The sequence below is a fragment of the Acomys russatus genome, chromosome 15, assembly GCF_903995435.1.
Source record: "Acomys russatus chromosome 15, mAcoRus1.1, whole genome shotgun sequence".
NCBI classification, from domain to species: Eukaryota; Metazoa; Chordata; class Mammalia; order Rodentia; family Muridae; genus Acomys; species Acomys russatus.
The window spans coordinates 56,971,883-56,990,342 of NC_067151.1; the positions used below are offsets into that span (position 1 = coordinate 56,971,883).

Sequence of the window (18,460 nt, forward strand, 5' to 3'; positions counted from 1 at the left end):
AGAAACACCGTGTGACTGCCGTTCAGTGTTTGGACATTTTGTCCCAACTCTCATGGTGACTTTTCTAAACAGTTATCTTAATGAAAGATTTTAATATATCTGATATGTATTTTAAATAATAAGTATTTTAGGACCTCCACTTATAAAACACACATCAGTGTGATTAAAACCTTGTTTCTCCTGGTGTCTAAATTTTAATTTACTTTTTCACTTATACGTATGTATATGCATCTGAGTGAGTGTATGTCACAAGTGTATGAATTGGGATGGGGGAACGGGGGCAGGGGCGGATACCCACAGATTTCAAACAGGAGTGTCAGATCTCCTGGAGCTGGAGTTAACGGTGGTTGCGAGATGCCCAATATGGGTGCTGAAACTGAACTTGTGGTCTCTGGAAGAGCAGCGAGCACTCTCACCTGCTGAGCTACCACTCTAGCCCCCAAATAATTCAATTTAAAAAATCTTTTACTGCCAGGTATGGCGGCGCATGCCTTCAATCCTAGCAATTAAAAGGCAGAGGCAGGTGGATCTCTGAGTTCAAGACCAACTTGTTCTATAGAGCAAGCTCCAGGACAGCTAGGGCTACACAGAGAACAACCAAAACACACAAACAACAAAACCCTACTAGAAACATAAGGGCTCAGATCTGCCTTTCTTGCCATAAATGAATGAAGACTTCAGTGGCCTTAAGCAAAAGGCACCAACCAATCCACAAGCCATGTAAACTTGTCTTCCAATTCTTTACATATTATTCACATACGTGAACACAAGTGTTCTGGTTTCCAAGAACACAGGGAAAGACATTAAGGAGAGATGGCAGTGCTCTCCACAGCAGGGTGGCTGCAATCACCAGAATCCCAGCTGACACAGAAGCCTCCTTACCACTGGCTATTTTTATCCTACTTTTCAATATTCTATTTTTACATGTGTTAAAAGGGTATGAATTTCCTTCGGTAGTGACAACTGGAAGATAATCTATTAATTTAATATGACAAAAGAATGATGAAAATTTATGAATGATTAACACTTCTAGTCTTCGAACCAGCAGAATTTTAACCCTCAGGGTAAGCTCCCAGGGAGCAGAAGAAACACAAAGTAGTAACAAGATCCTGATTCTGTATCTGAAATGGAAACTGAAGCTTGGAGAGAGTATGTTGTCGCCTGAGGCTGACACCAAAGTAACAAGGGCAAATGCTGGACCAGGGAAGCGAGGGAATCGGCTCCTGTTCTGGTCTAATAATGATAAAGCAGCCAGGTGGGTGGAAACAAGGAAATCACAAGTGCCTTTTTAAAGTGTGTTATAAATAAAACTAAAGTTCAGTCTTGGGGAGTTTTTGTTTTGTTTTGTTTTTTTTTTTTTTTTGCCTTTTAAAAACATATTTTATTAATTTATTCATATTACATCTCAATTGTTATCCCATCCCTTGTATCCTCCCATTCCTCCCTCCCTCCTGCTTTCCCCCTACTCCCCTCCCCTATGACTGTAACTGAGGGGGACCTCCTCCCCCTGTATATGCTCACAGGGTGTTTTTTTTAACTTTAAGAAAATGACAGTCTGCATTTTGGTTGTGAGCCTAGACTTTAATGGCTGAGCCATCTCTCCAGCCCAGACAGTCTGCAATTTACTACCATAAAAGCTAGCATGATGAGTGACAGCTGGGTTTCACACCCCCCCTCTGTTGTAATGTGACCCTGGGCAAACTGCACTGCTCAAGCAACACATGTGTAGACTTCTGTGTCCCGTGCTCAAGTACAGAGACATTTAAAATTGAGATGTGCGTGCTCAGACAATGCCTGCCTAGGTTATCGCTGCAGGGTTCAAGGAAACTCAAATGATGAAGGGTCAGGTACTGCACGTCCAGAATTCCAGAATTCCAGAGGCAGAGCCACGAGGTTTACCACAAGCTTGAGGCCAGCCTTGTCTACTTGAGGTCCAGGCTAGCTAGGGCCACTTAGTGAGTGAGACCTTATCTCCAACAAAACAACAAAGCAACTCAACTCAAATGACATAAAACACAACCACACACTGAAAACTGTAAAGTACTAACACAGCGTAGCTGAATCATCTAAAGGCATTTCAAGTCTATAAATCAGTAACCCTTTCAAACCAAAGCCCTTTACATAATCATTCAATATGGTTTGTAGACAGCAGAACCAGCAATTAATGCATGTGGCTAATAACGACACACTCACCAACTGTCGAATTTTTAAAAATACTTTAATTTTATGTCTATGAGTGTCTGCCTGCATGTCTGCCTGTATGTATGCATGTATGTATGCGCATCACACGCCTGGCTAGTGCCTGGCCAGAAAAGATGGTCTGCTCCCCTGGGCCTAGCATTACAGGCAACTGTGAACTGTCATCATTTGTGTGCTGGGAACTGAGCCCATGAAAAAGTAGCAAGTGCTCTTGACCCCTGAGCCATCTCTCCAGCTCCCAAATGGCAGGACTGTATGATGCAGAAGAGTAAATGACAGTCAGGACCCTAACCCTGGATGTTTTTTATTTCTATGCTGGTTCCATTCACCATGATCCATTTCATTATACCTACCAATCTAAAATACAGTCTCTAAAATAGTGCTGCGCGCGCACACACACACACTCACTTTCCTCAAGGGGGAAAAACTTGTGCAAACTATTCTCTCAGACTTGAAGCTAGTGAGATTATAAATCATTTATATTATCAGTTAAATGATTATAAATTCAGTCTTTAAAAAATTTCTTCATCTTAAGAAAAAAAAAAGTAATTCAATACGAACTAGTCCGGGCCTTTACAAGCAAAAGCCTTTAGTCCTAACACTCAGGAGGCAGAGGAGAGCTCTGTGACTTTTCAAGCTAGCCAGGGCTACAGTGCAAAACCTTGTTAGTAATTAAATAATTAAGTAATTAATTCAGACATCTAGAATCTTGTAAAGTCAGCAACTACCTTAATTTTTTCTCTTCCTCCTTTTAGAAATTTTAGACAAATCTCCTTTAAAAAAGCTCAACAAGACATTTCATTTCCAAATCAGCCCTTCCTTGTTGGTCTAACCTTCAAGAATAGAGAAGGAAATGAGAGGCCTGGTAGGAGAGTGCACAGAGGTGCTGGATCCCACTGGCCCTGGCGCTCCCTTCACCACCAAGTCACTTTGCCCAGCCTTCCCTGAACTCACAAAAGCTCTTCCTAAAGTGCACAGAAGAGGCCCTGGGAGCCCAAACGGAGCTTTGAGAAAGCTAATTTGAAGGCGCATTTTTTCCTGGCCACCACCCTCTACAGACAAGGACTGAATAACAGATTTTACACTTGGAACAGCATCCCAGACAAGAGCTCGAAGCTGCCTCCTTTCCAGCCTCCTCCTCCTCTTCCACGTGCAATCTCAACGCCTGGGCTTCTTCATTTCATGGTTCTTAACACTGTGAGTCTCCTTGTAGCTAATCTCACCTTCTCTACCTAAATGTCCACAGCTGACCTCAGTAACTAACAATACAGTATACCTTCCAGCCTTAAGGTACAGCAAGAAAGAGAAACAATTGCATCTGACCTAAAAGAATTCAGAAACCATCAATATTCAATTTTTCTATTATAAAGTAATTCAACGTGTTCTAGAAAAACAAAGGCTTAACACTGACTTCTTGCTGAAGTCTAGCCACTACCAAACAGAGTTAAGCACATCTTTAAGTAACTAAGCAAGGCCGATGGTACACCTCAGTATTAAAACATAAAAACATATGCCTGGCATGGACAACAAGGTCCTAACTTCAATCTTCAGCACAGCAAAACAAACAACAGACAATTAGGAAAGGGCTTAAAACAAGGTTTACACACACACACACACACACACACACACACACACACACACACACTCTCTCTCTCTCTCTCTCTCTTTCTCATGAAGATACTCTTCTAACAAGTCTCAGGATTGGCATCCTTTCACATTACTACTACTACCACCACCACTACCACTATTATTATTATTATTATTATTATTATTATTATTATTATTATTGACAAGGTTTCTCTGTGTAGCCTTGGCTGTAGACCAGGCTGGCCTCGAACTCACAGTGATCCGCCTGCCTCTGCCTCCTTAGTGCTGAGATTAAAGGCGCCACCTTGCCCGGCTCCTTTTACATTATTAACCTGCTTAGAATATGGCATTATGTATATATCACCATATAAAACGCAGGGAGGGCAGGACTACCAGGTTATCAGCTCAAGCTGCTCTTGCAGAGAACTGGGGCTCAGCTCCCAGAATCCTCACTGGGCAGCTCACAGCTGCCTGTAACTCCTGCTCCAAGGGATCCGTCATCCTCTTCTGGCCTCTGTGGGCATCTGCACTCATATGCACATACCCACACCTCCCAACACATGCACATATAATTAAAAATGCATTTCTAAAAGATATATTGATAATTAATACAAATAAGATGAGTTTAGTTGTAATAGAAAACTTACTGTATTCCAAAATCTAGAACTGACGGCTGAAAATGTAAGCCTTTCCCAATAAACAGTTTCTCTGAGAAGCTGGAAGACAAAAGAAGAGACATTAATTGTTGTAGTTTTAAATTTTGGATGCTGCAATCATGTACTTAGGCCAGTGACTCTAAATTCATGAGATATAAGTGTACTCTCTTATAAATTGAAGTAGAGTTCCAAAAATTTACAACATTCTTTACAGTTAGTACAATGGTTATCAAATGTACAGATCTTGTTAGCAGGACGGCAACATAAATGGAGCCCCAGTTAATGATTAGTAGGCTTCTTTCTGCATGAAATCAGGTAATGGGCCTATCTTCATATGCCCCGAATAAAGAAAGGGCTATGTATCTTAGGTCTAAGGAAACTATGGCCCCTAAATTCACTGGGCCAATAGTTAGCAGGGAAAAGCCAGTGTGTCACAGCCAGGCCAACTCCTGAAGGTAGGCATAATCTCCAAGCAGGTCTGGATTTATTCATTTAGTTTTGTTGGTTCCTGAGATGAAGGCTCACTCTGTAGGCCAGGCTAGGCTTGAACTCACTCTGCAGCTCAGGCTGGTCTCAAATCTTGTCTCAGCCCCTATGTGCTAGGACTACAGATACGAACCATCATTTGTGACATATACTTTTAAGAATAAGAATCGTTACATCTTACATAGCCAAGTCACATTTTGAGCAGTTGTTGCTCATTATTGTGATCTAATTTCCCTTGAAAAGTCACAGAGCTGAAGGGATGGCTCAGAAGTTAAGGGCACTTGCTGTTCTTGCAGAGGATGCAGGCTCAGTTCCCAGCACCTACCTATCAACACACAACCATCTTTAACTCCAGTTCCGGTAGACCTGACTGCCCTTCTGACTTCTTTGGGCACCAAGCACACACATGCTACATATACATGCATACATACAAGTAAAACACGTATACACATAAAATAAAATAAACTTTAAAAGTTAATTTCTATAGATCAACTCAATAGAAAAGCAAACCAAACACATGTAAATGAAAAATATAATAGATATTACAAAATATATAAACACTTAGATAAGTTAGACAGACAGATAGGCAGCCGGCGATTTGCAAGTTACATAACGCGGAGGTGTTTAACAGGAGACGCTCCTTAAGTGAGCATGCTTGCATAGAGACTCAGAATAGCTTTCTGTAACAGAATCTTGCCATTCTTTTTCCTCCCCCTAAAAGCTGGTCCCGCCTTGGTCATCTGGACTTTAATTCTGCCAGTTAGTAAGTTTTGTGACCTCTAGAAGATCTTGTTGCCAGGGTTTGATTTTTCCTGAGAGTACAATCTGTGGAGGGGATGGAGAACCAGCACCATGGTCCTCACTCACAACTCCAGGTGCAGTCTTTTCTTTCTCCTTCTCCCTGCATCCATCAAACGCCCTTCCTCCTCTAACTCTTCCTTTGAAAATGTCCTTTCTCGGTTAGAGATGCCTGAGTCTCCAACACCAGCTGTGTCAATAATCAATGTGACACTTTGGTCTCGTCTCCCTAACTTGTCCACCCAGTAGAATGGATGCAGAAGAGATGTGCTACCTAATGGAGTCCGCCAGACCCCAAGGACCAGCATCAGTGCTCTGACTTGCTCATAAGTAAGACTACAAGCTGCCTGCAGAACAGAAGTGAAAGCCTCAGAGGTCCACGGTGGGTACCTACTCTACACCAAGCTGGCCAAGGCTTAGCATTCCAGGAGACCCACAAGCAGCCCTTCAAGAGGTACAGACACGTGCTGCATTAACAATGAAGAGCAGTTCCTTCCTGTTCAGGGCGCCGAGAACTGGGCTGGTCATTAGGTTTTGCACCTGTCCACGGGTTTCCAAATGGACAGATGAAGTCAAAAAGATTTCATCAACTCCCAAGGTCACAAAGCACAAAGACACGGAGCCAAAATTCTCACTCAGACCAGTGGCAACTGGAAGAGAGAAGAACACTATCCTATTTAAGGCATCAAGTGACCTACCCAGGGAACTAACTATGCCTAGCCTGTTGACGCACAGCCTGGGTTGTGGAGGTCTAACAAGTGTGGTCCCACACCCACAGCCATTGCTTTCCTGTCCTGAGTGGGCCACTACCTTAATTTGTTAATGCCCGCTTTATTATCTAAAAAAAAAATTCAGGAAACAGCAGTATTTAGCTTACAGTTGTTGTGAAGATAAAGTGAGAGGACAAGGCCTTTGCTTCATGCCTGAACATGGCTTATGTAATGACTACAGGGTCATATTACAAAGAGGATGACATTCATCTAATGAAAAAGAAAAGGGGGAACAAATGGAGAGGCCACTGGGCTCAGTGTCCATGCTGGCCTCTGGATGGAGAGATCCCAATGGAGTGATAGTGACTTTCTATTCATAGTGACTGCCTATGAATAGAACAAACAAAACACAGACTTGGACTATCTCCCACATAACAGACTTTCAAATCCCAAAACACAGAAACTTCATATGCTTAACAAAAAGCAAAACAAAAATCAGGCATCTGGGGAACCAACATAAAGTAATACAGCAGAAATACACCCAAATTTCTCTAACTTTAAGTAGAAAAAACAAAATCCCATCAGTGATTTTCCCCCCTAAAGTCACAGAAATTCTTAGAAACCAACTCTTCCCTGTGTTAAGACATTCTCTGACCTGTCCTTTTTTAGGATGAGACCTCCCTCATCCTGAGGGGTCTTACAGGTAGTGTGGAGAAAGCTGGGCTACACTTGGTGAGGAGAGTGAACAGATAGGCCTTGCTGGGCTCTCCACCCAGCTTATCTGCACCTATGCGCATGCATGGAGACACCACAGCTCAGCCCATGGGGGGCGGGGGGCGCGACATCTGCCTGCCTGCCTCCCTTATGCCTTGATTCAGGCGGGTCCTGTCATACCCTTTATATACAACAGTGAACCTAAGTTTCTCTGGCCTCTGTGAGTTGCTCTATCCAATGTATCAAAAACCTGGCAGGTCATGAGAACCTTGCCTACAACCTGTGGGTCAGAAGTGTGGGCGAAACAACTAGGGCTTGTGGCTTGGCACTTCAAGTGGGGAGGAGGCCTGGAGGCTGTAGTCTTGGGCTGCAGGGTCCGACCAGAGACAGTGTAAGAACTGAACTAGACTACAGGACGCCAGCTGGTGTCTCCTGCAGAACTGCCCATGGGTAGCTGGTGGGGAAAGTCCCGGACTTCTAGGAGCCACAGAGAACTGTTACGTTCACTATTGTGGTGCAGAGCTAAGGAGAAAAGGTAAGTAGCTAGTTGTCAGGCTTTAGTCATAGATGGACATCAAAATATATCCTCAAATTATCAGTGCTAAGAACTTAATACTGTGGTTGAAATGCCAAAGTCATCTCCAAACCAACACCCTCAAAAGAAATAAGCCTCAGAGGCTATGGTAAATGAACAATGAGCCATCTTCTCAGCTCTGTTCTTTCACAAGCCAGCATTATCTTACCCATCATCCTGGAATGGCAAGTCTCCCCTGGCCTCTCTTATTCTAGGAGAGTCCCATATGACACAAAGTGAGTGCATGCATCTTGTGAAAGGCAACCACGTACTCCAACTGTGTCTTTAAGACACACTTTTTATTAAAAGAGGACAGCACAGGGGCTGTTCTGCTTCTGGGACAGGGACAGGGACAGGGATGGAAACCCAGGTGGTAACGCCACAAAGAACAGGAGTTCTTGTTATGGACCACCTGCTCCTCACATGCTTGGTCCTTCCTGGATGATGGGGGCTGAGAATGAACCCAGAGCTGTGTGCAGGCTAACAGCATGCTTTGCTTCTGATCTACAGACCTGGTGTTTAAGTCCTTATTTTAAAGATGCACACCATGTGCAGAAAACAGAACCTTTTCAGCAGCTGCAAGGCATCCCACAGTATTTTAAGGTCTATCTCTGTCTAATGACCTAAATCAAGTCATCCCACACTTTTAAAATAGTGTCTATCTCAGTCTAAAAGACCCAAATCAAGTCATCACACATTTTTTAAGGTCTATTTCATCTAAATGACACAGATCAAGGCATCTCACACTTTTAAAAAGTCTATCACTATTTAAATGTCCCAAATCAGGGTATCTCATACTTTTTTCCTAAAGGTCTAACTTAGTCTAAATGATCCAAATTATTTTGTCTTTCTCTTTTTTCTAAACTTTGGCCGGATTTTTCTCTACTCATATAAAATAAAGCCAAATAAAACAAAAGTAAATTAAGAGAAGCTTGAAAAGGTGGTTAGTCCAAGAGAAAAGACATTTGATCAGAAATGACACAAGCCTGGCACACCTGCCACAGGATCCCACAGCGCAGGACTCAGTTTCCTCCTCTGCAAAATTAATGGACTGTACTGGAGACAGCTGACAATCTCAGAACCGTGCAGAAACCTAGACTCTTTACTCCTAGAAAAAGCCGCCCTAGGTGTTGATGTCACATGTACCCTTTTAAAAACAACAGCCCTGCAGCTTAGACATGGAAATGAATCAACTATAACCATCTGTTCTGGCTGTTCAGATGGCTTGTCAGCTGATCAAACACGATACTCCACCTTTCCAGAGGGAACAGCAGGGCCAGTGAGTCTGGCCCCAACCCTAGCAGCACTGGGACAGGCATGCAGCCTAAGAAATATGCCACCCTCAGGCCATAGCCCACAGTGTGTGAGTATGCCAACAGGCAAACTATGAGGTTACTTTCCTGGAAAAAAAAAAATTAAAAACAGCCAAAGTTTCTTTTTCTTTTTAACTGAGCTGGAATCCTGGCCCCCACGCATGCTGGGCTGGTACTCTATTACTGAGTTCCAGGCCCAGCTCCAGCAAAGCTTTCAAAGAACGGGACTGTATGAGATGGACCTCAACGGACAGCTCCCACAGCTGGACACTGGATGGAGGCCACATCCAGAAGAGCTGGCTGTCAGCAAAGATCTAAAAACTGAGAAAAGTACAGAAGCAGGAAGAGGTGAGTGGGAGAAAAGTGGGTGACAGCGGAGCAGAGATGGTCCAGCACCTCGTGGTGGCTCACAGGAAAGCTCTGTGGAACCACTGGGGGTATTGGCCAGGTCCTCAGGTGCTCCAGCAGATAGAGCCAGCCACGCTTTCCTCCTACGGCTGGCCACTCACCTGAGATGGGGCACTGTTTCCAAGGATGGCCTTCTCTTTCTGACACAACAGTGACTGCCCACAGGAAGAAGCCGCAGGGACGGCACCTGGTCTCCACATTCCTCAATGCCCTACTTCCGCCAGTGGCTCTCAAAGCCTTACCATCTACCAAGCTGCTACCTTTTAACAGACTTTCCAATACCTAGAGAGCACACAAAATTAATAAAAATTTAAAAAAAAAAAAAAAAAAAAAAAAAAAAAAAAGCCAAGCAATGGCTTTGGCCAATGTATAAGAATGAGAAGTAGGGATGACCAAGAAAGATGGCCCATCCATCTTTCACAAAGCAAATGCATCAAAAAGAAGGAACAAATTATTCCATGAAAAAATAACATTCCCATCTAGATTCCAGAAGACAGCATTAATGCAGCGCTTGTAATCACCTGGCTTTCCCTCCATGTTAGAACCCCACGGTGGGGAAACAGGTCTTTTGGCAGAACATGGTTTCTTAGTTTCTTTTACTGTAGAAAGCCTCAGGTCTCACGGTCAAAGCCTTGATACATGGAGAGAACATCAGTGAGTAAAGTGCTTGAGAGCGCAACCTGGGTCTGCTGGATACACTCAGGGATTAAAAAATGAATACAAAAATAAAAAAGGCTTGGGTTTGAAGGCAGCCCCAATGTATTGGCAGCCAGGCATTCCTAAAGCCATGACAAATGACCTCCACTAATGTGTCCCCACAACTGCTGATGAAAATCCTCACATCTATAACTTCCACAGAGAGAATTCCTCTGTCAAAGGCTAACTCACTAGCCAGCTACTATTTCCAGATGGATCCTGGGCTCCTGCCCTCTCTGGGAAATTTTCAGCATTACCCTGTCTTTTCTCTCCTACACATACAAATGAAGAGAGCTGTGCCCTGGTCACTTAAGCCCCCTGACCTCCCATGTTTCTCTAAGCCCTCTTGCCCCTCACAGTCTAAGTGTTGACGAACAATGACAGCAGCTGAGCACCAGATGCTGGCCCCGCACTTTATCACACGTAATTGTACTCCCCTGTGTGGACACTCGTCATCTGCTACAGTTAGGGTCCTCAACCTCCCACACGCCCATGTGCTAACATCTTTGCCCACAGAGTGACACTGCTGAGAGGTGGTGGAGTTGTTGGGTGAAGCCTAGTAGCAGGGGTTCAGTCACTGAGAATATGTCCTTGAAGGCAGCCGTCGTCTGTGGGTCATGGCCAGTTTGTTCTCTATATGTTCCCCACCACTGACATCCAGAATGTCCAAAGAGACATACAAGCAATAACCCCACCTGGTCACTGGCAGGAACCTCTAAAACCATGAGCCAATCTCAGGTATTTTCCACAGTAACAGAAAGTTGGCTGGCACACATTCCAATTTCACACTTGAGGAAATGACTGGAGGGCTTCAACAACCTACCAAAGCCCTCCTGCTCCAGGGAAAGAGATGGGATGTGAACGTACACTGGGGAGCCTGGCTCCATGGCCTGCCCTTTCCTTGTTATCACCAAGCCACCCTGCTCTCCTGCTAAGGGCACCAGTGACCCACAAGCTGTGAAGTCAAGGGCTGAGCTCCTTGATGGCTCTGCTGGCTGCCACCTCTGGAGCAGCCCTCCCTGGGTTTCTAGGAAACTGCTCCTGTAGTCCCTCCTGCTGTAGCAGCTGCAGCACCGTCTCTCCCCTCTCAAGCTCCTGTCTCTGTGCATCTCTGCGCAAGACTGAATAAGGCTCTTCCTCTGCATTCTCTTACTCTGGCCAAGGGTTCCTACACACCCACTAGGTCTGCCACCTCTAAGACTATGTTAATTCGTCACAAACATTAGGTCTGCCATCTCTAAGACTTTGCTGATTCGTCACAAACACTAGGTCTGCCATCTCTAAGACTTTGTTGATTCGTCACAAAGACACTTGTTACTTGGTGGTCATTCAGTACCATCCTGACAGCATTTGTAGACTTTCTGCTCTACAGTTTCTGAGCAGATAGGATACTGTCACATGATCAAGATCTGACCAGACTGACTCACCTGAGGTAGGCCATAAGGCACTGAAGCGACAAAAAGAAAAGTACGGAAGGCAGAGTCTGCCCCTTAGGCAACCACAGTAGCAATAACACAGCTGTGTCAGGGCCAAAGGTGTCGATGTCCCCAGCAGGTTCCTCTCTCTGGCACTCGTCCTCTGGTTTGTGCTCCCCTCGCCTATTCTTAATTCTTCCCAGAGACTCTGTCAGCTGCCAGCATCTTTTCACTAAATTTCCTTTTTTGCTTAAGCCAGCCAGCTCTAGGTTCCGAGGTTTAACTAATTCACTTCCCAAGCCCTGTTTATCTGTGGCCTACACTCTTCTGTGGGGCTCCTGGCTTGACCTCCCATCTGCACCAGAACCGCCTCTTGGAGGGGCAGTTGCCAGCACCTCCAGGTGGAACCCAAGATGGCAGTGAACTTGGTGTGTGAGACGCTCACCTTGCTAAGCGGCCTGCCTACGTGCCCACAGGGATGCCATACGGGCACCCCGTTTCTGTAAGCTTCCTTAATTCCATAAGCAAGTGGTTCTGAGGGCGTCTCCCGGGATTTCATACTTCAACACCACTTAAGTCCCCTTTTCTTCATTCACACTGTCAGGGCTTTATTTTCAAAAAGCGCTGTATTTGCAATTCAAAAAAACTTCAAAATATGCCATTATATTAACACATTAGTCACAGCACATTCTGCATGCTGTAAAGAACTCCAGTAGCCACATGGACTGTAAAAGCCTGTCAAAGAACAGTGCAGCAATTAGGAGCACATTTCCCTCCTGCTCCAGATTTCTCTAAGAGGCAACATTCTACCTATCATCTTAAAATATTTTGAATTATGATTTCACAATGTGCAAAATACCAAATCCATTTTGCCTTTCCTTAGAACTCTGGGTTCTAGGTAGCACAAAGCATAATTTAGTATTAGATGTCTGCAGCCATAATCTTACACATAGCAAAGGAGACAGTGCACAAACTCCCACAGAGAGCAAGAAAAGTGAGGAGACTAAGAACAGGGCTTTTTGGTTTTTGTTTTTTGTTTTTTGTTTTTTTGTTTTGTTTTGTTTTGTTTTTTGTTTTCCTTCTTAAGTAAAGGCAAGCAATGCATCCATGAACTAGAGGAGCCACAGTCAGTCCCCAAAGTATCCTTATAAATTTTACTACTTACAGCTCCTTGAAGGTGACCGCTATGGTTTGGGTAAGTCCTCCAAAGGCATAGTCTGTAGCCTATGGCTCCACTGGGAAGTGGCAGAATTTAAAGGGGCAAGAAATAGGGTTTAGGAAACAGGAGGCCTGGCGCTGAGGAGACGCTGGGACTCCACTGCCTTCTTCTCCCTCTCTAGAGCCATCCTCCCCTCTCCCCCGCACCCCCCCCCCCACCCGCCCGCCACAGGAAGCGTGGCCAGAAGTGAAAGGTTTTGGAACTCTGTCATCACCTTGTACTGATGTCCCAGAGACCCCAGACCAGAGAGGCCAGGCCATGGGATGAAACCTCTGAAACAATCTCCCTATGGGCAGATCACTGTGAACATTTATCACCGGGATGAAAAGGCAACAGTGAGCCTGCCTCTCTTAAAAAGAACACCTAAAAGCTCCTGAATCAATCTGATCGCTGGACTTGTTTTTATAATAATACAGGACTAGAAGGCCATGGATGTTTACTTCGTCTACCTACCTGCATTAGGATCTTACCCAACATGAGGAAATTATCAAAATCACGTTGAGTCAATTATACAGAGTGATAGTAGCACTGCCTGAGGAATCTAGTGAACACTTCTAAGCTTTCTAACTGCTTCTTGAAGGGCGGTCCTCACGGTCTGCTTGACCGTAGTGAACGAAGCAGCCTCATGGCTTTACAGCAATTATGACAGTGTTGCACAATGCAAAAATGCTGCTCGAAGTCTCACTCTGCTGGGGCCAATTCTTATTTCTATGAATTATTTGCACAATATGGTCACAGTAAGTTCAACTCCTTTCTGCAGGAAAAAAATACATATATACTCTGAAAGTAATGTTTTAACAAGTAATGAAGGGCACAGCTATGCGTGCAGCTGGAGTGTTCAGGCCGTGATTAAACCTCAGACCAACCAGTGAATAAATAGGTAGGGATGCGGCAGGAATGTGCGCTGCCCAGTGAACACCAGTCACACACTCGCCCACACAGCCTGACTTACCGCCAACGTCACGTCTACGCAATAACCCTACTGTCAGAATGGCTTAAAGGCAATTTTCTCCCATACAAAACTCAAAGAGTACAGAATCGGGTCTAGAATGTGCCCAGAAGAAAAGTATTCCTTAATACAAAATAGTGGGGATAGGAGGTTAATTCAGAAAGTTGTTATGTTAAAGCAATGTCCCCTTGGCCATACAATGGTGACCAGAGCCTGTGACAGACTGTTCTCTGGGTCTCTCACATCATCCAGACTCTCCTTCTGCCACATAATGGGGTCCTAGCTGGGTACATGTCCACGGTTCCTCTAAATGCGGGTGCAGCCGGTGATCTACATTCTAGGAATCAGGCTGGAAGCTGAGGGAGGCTTCCAGGAATGCCATGGCTTCTTCCCTATGCAATGACACACCATAAATATCAGAGGAGGAAAGAAGCCACAGTAGTCTGTGTGCAGAGGGGACGCTGACCCCCCGAAGCCCCAACTGTGTAGCTCTGTGTCTCTCATGGGAGATGTGACCAAGACACTTAATTGCAACTGAGGCAACTTCTTGTCCTTTTCTAATGACAGAAACTGCCAGAAGCCACTACACAAAGGCACTGGGCCTATGCAAACTCCAGTTACAGCATCTGCCTGCCACCAGAGAGATGTGGCCATTCCGGACTTTCATGGTCTCCAGACCCTGAGCTTTTCAGTTGCATTAATGCAAACATAACCCAAACCTGTAAGAAGAGAAAGATGGTCTGTGCTGCCTTGCACTGACTATGCTTGTGGCCATCCACAGCTCTGGTAAAGTGCTGAGCGCCTGCATACACTGGCTGAGAATCAGGGTTCTGCCTCACTTCCGCCAAACGCAAGAACCTCTGTGAGACACTTTAGGGAGTAAAGAGTAGAAAGCTACCCTTGACTGGCATGTCACACCACAGAGAGAAGAGACTGCAAAGGATTTATAGACACAAAGTCCTAGAAGGGAGCCTCGTGGAGGCTCGAATGCGAGGGGCCCCCACAGACTCATATATTTGAATGTCTGGTTCTCAGATGGTGGAACTGTTTGGAAACAATTAGGAAGTGTGGCCTTACTGGGGAAGTGCGTCACTGAGGGGCTGGGCCTTGAGTTGGACCCAGTTAGCATGCTCTCTCCTCTCCTTGCCTCCCCACTGCCCTCCCCCCTCTCACCATCCCCCCCCCCCCCCGCCTCCCTTCCCCACTCCCCTCCTCCTGTTTACGGAACACATGTATGCTCCAGTGCCATGCCTGTCTGCCTACTGTCAGAACCCTTGGTGTGACGGCCACAGACTCATCCTGTAAAACTGTAAGTAACTCCCCCAAACTCTTTCTTCCAAAAGCTGCCTTGGTCATCACAGCGTCTAACTAAGGCAGCTTCATCAGTAAGTGCACAGCTGAGTCTACCTTTCAGAGACTGCTCATAAGCTGGGCTTATTGGCATCCAGTACCTCCTTCACCTGGGACAGTGAACAGGAAGCAGTTGCATCCTTATTCTACATACAAAGTCTTGTAAAACCGGAAGAGAAATAACCTAGAAAACTGTGCCTTGCTTCCTTGGAAATACTGGGAGGAAAATGTCCATGGGACACACCACAGTGGGTGAAAAAAACAGAACTAAATTCCCAGGCCAGTAGTATCAGTGAATCCCAGGCAGGGAGCTTGGGGCTAGTGAGAAATGTGCAGAAACTGACTAAAGGTCTTGTGACCAGACCTTCAGCAAAAGAAGACCTATCTGGCCACAGAAGGAAGAAAGCCAATGGTCAGGTGGTGTGTCGGCCCTTACCTGTGAGGAAGGGAAGACAGAGGAGACAGACAAGTGGGGAGAGCTACCAAGCCTCTACTCCAGAATTCCACTGACTACAAGGAGAGTCTTGGAAGAGGGCAACACTCTGCCAGCTGAATTCCAGGGAACTGACAGCTACAGACTGTGCTCCACAGGGACCCAGCAACAGTGGCTGGGGCCTCCCTTTCAATTCAGCCAGGGAATTTAATTGTTCTTAATTATACAGCTGCCACTCATATGCAAATCGGGCACCCAGAGTTTTCCTTTTAAATTGTAATTTTTTTCTTTCAAATCCTTGAGGGCTGAAGTGTAATTGCTGTAGAGGCTGTAAAAGAAAGAATGGCCTGCTAGTCCCCATCCCTAGGAGGCAGGCCCCACTTGCTCTTGCTCCCCCCCCCCTCACAGCAGGCCAGCCCCCATACCCACAAAGGCAACCCGGGCAGCTGGAGAAATCCAGCAGCCAGTAGGATGTGACTAGATCCCTCCGTTACTCTCCAGCAAGAGAGAGGACTACAATAGCAACTGACAACGGGGATGGGGAAGGGAGCGGAGGGGAGGGGAGGGGAGAGAAAGGGAAAGGTGCTACTGTGAGGAGGCAAAAACTGCTGTGTACAACTTGATCACAATGAGAAACAAAAACAAAAGCAGAAACACATGAAGGGAAAATGAGACAGAAGTTGCCAGATTACTCTTAGCAATGCTGGAGTGAGTGGAACATAGTTACATTTCCCTTTCCTCCAATTTCCTAAAAACTGTGACTGTGCTTCCTGCGACGTGCTTCTGTGTCCAAAACATAAAAAAAAAAAAAAAAAAAAAAAAATATATATATATATATATATATATATATATATATATATATATATATATATTATATTATATTATATTATATTATATTATATTCAGACCGGCATGTCTTTTGAAAACTTTGGGGGGAATAGAAAGTACAAACTTCCTAAGTACAGCCTGCCCTTATTCCCTTGCGTGGATTCACACAGCACACTCCCGCCTTTCGGGTCCTCTTCCTTCCAGAGCACCCAGCAGGACCCAATTCCTGCTCTCTCCTCAGGGTGCTCTTCCCTGGCTCCTGGCTGTCCCTTCCCTGTGTGTACATGGGGGCCCAGTCCTCTCGGTCTTACCACCTCAGGTCTCTGACTAATCAGTTTTTAGGCTTTTCTCACCGCTAACACCCAGGCTCTCAGCAAGTTAGCAGGCCCAGCCTACTCATCCCATAGATGGACAGCTAAGACCAGGCTGCTTCAGCCACCTCCTCACAAAGGGTCCTACCCTGTAGTCACCCCTGACACTAATGCCACATCCATCCCACCTGAACCTGTATCTGATTTCAAACCTTAGGCAGAACCTTCCCAGGGCCTTACCACCACTCAATGCAGCCGGTCAGCAAGTTGGTACTGGTTGCTGCTTTCCCTAGGGCTTGTTCGACTCTGATGGTACAGCCCTCTAAAACCCACTTTGAACCTGGTCAATGTACCACTCTGCATCCCCAAGATAACCCCTGTTTTGAGGGGCCTTCCATGAAATCCATGCCACAGTCCACCAGGGCCCTCACCCAGCTCAGTCCCCTCACCTCCTCGGTCCACGGTCTGCCCTGAGAACACTACGGCTACACACAAGGCCCGGCACTGCGGCTTTGGCTGCAGCTGTCCCTCTCCCAGGAACCCTCCACTCGGATAATCTCATGGCAAATGTCCTCCCTTCTTTAACTCTTTGAAAAGATGCCTGTACCCACAGGTGTGGCCCACAACCCACACTCTGGCCTCTACTTTCCCAGTCCACACTGCGCCTCCAGCGTCCCTGAGGTTCACTGCGTCTGCTCAAGGTCACTGCTGCTCCACTTCCCATTGTCAGGCTGCAAAGACCTACACAAACTGGTGTGTCCTCAGTGCTCAGAACAGTCGCTCTGAGGGCAAACTGGTGTGTCCTCAGTGCTCAGAACAGGCGCGCAGAGGGCAAACTGGTGTGTCCTCAGTGCTCTGAACAGTCGCTCCGAGGGCAACGTGAGCTGAGTAAGAGACAAGTGTTCCAAATGGTGACATGGCCTTATAAAATCACAGCTCCAGCCTCAAAATATTTTTTTCACTTTCCAGTATGAAATGGTCTCATCCTAACATGTCAAGAACAACACACATGAAAAGTGTTTACCATTCCAACCTTAACCCCCCCCCTTTAGTAAATCTAATGTACAAAATGAATAAAAATGTGTTTCTAAAAACCAATGACAGGCAACTGATATTTCTTATTCAACTTTTTCAAAATGTCAAGACTGAGTTTGTAATGTAGCTCTGTGGTAACGCACTTGCCTAGTATGTGCAAGACATAGGTTCCACACTCACCCCCCCACACCCACGCACATGTGCACACACCCACGCACACTCTAATCATGGCAAGGATATACAACATTGGAATGACTCAGATGATTACAAATGCCGCAACCCTGAGGTGCACAGCTGAAGTTGGAGTGACAGGTGACTCTGGACAGTGTGGCTAATCCTTGGTTTTGAAAATGCTTTCAGAAAGTTGCACCCAAGTACAGTCCTGGCTCAAATCCACCTGATACAGGCTCTCTGATCGTGAAGGAGGCTCTCTTGGCTCATTAGCATAGGGACTATGGATCGAAGCTGCCCTGAGCCAGCACCTTCCAGGTTCCTTTGTCTGGTGCCCATGGCAAATAAGAGAAGGAGACAAGGAGAGCGCACAGCAAATGTAGACTATATAGATTAAGGAAAAGCAAGGCGCTCCTGAGTGCAAAGGACGGTCCCACGACAGCACGCTCCAGTGGCCTTTTATGAGACTTATGAATGGAGAGTGAGATCATTTGTGTCTGCGTTGGTAATTCATTGAATGCACTGCAGGCTGAACCAGTGAGTGGCTTGCACACCCCTTTGCACGCCTCCATGGCCCGCATGGAGAGGGGATGATGCATCTCATCCAA

General features: G+C 45.7%; 1 protein-coding gene across 1 annotated transcript in view; it reads right to left on the reverse strand.

The window, feature by feature from the left end:
* Tmem131l (transmembrane 131 like) overlaps positions 1-18,460 on the reverse strand; it is a 132,293-nt gene that overhangs the window by 61,594 nt on the left and 52,239 nt on the right. The window contains exon 4 of the mRNA XM_051157365.1: positions 4,434-4,502. Within this exon, the coding sequence (XP_051013322.1) occupies positions 4,434-4,502 (69 nt within the window). The remainder of the gene's footprint in view (positions 1-4,433; positions 4,503-18,460) is intronic.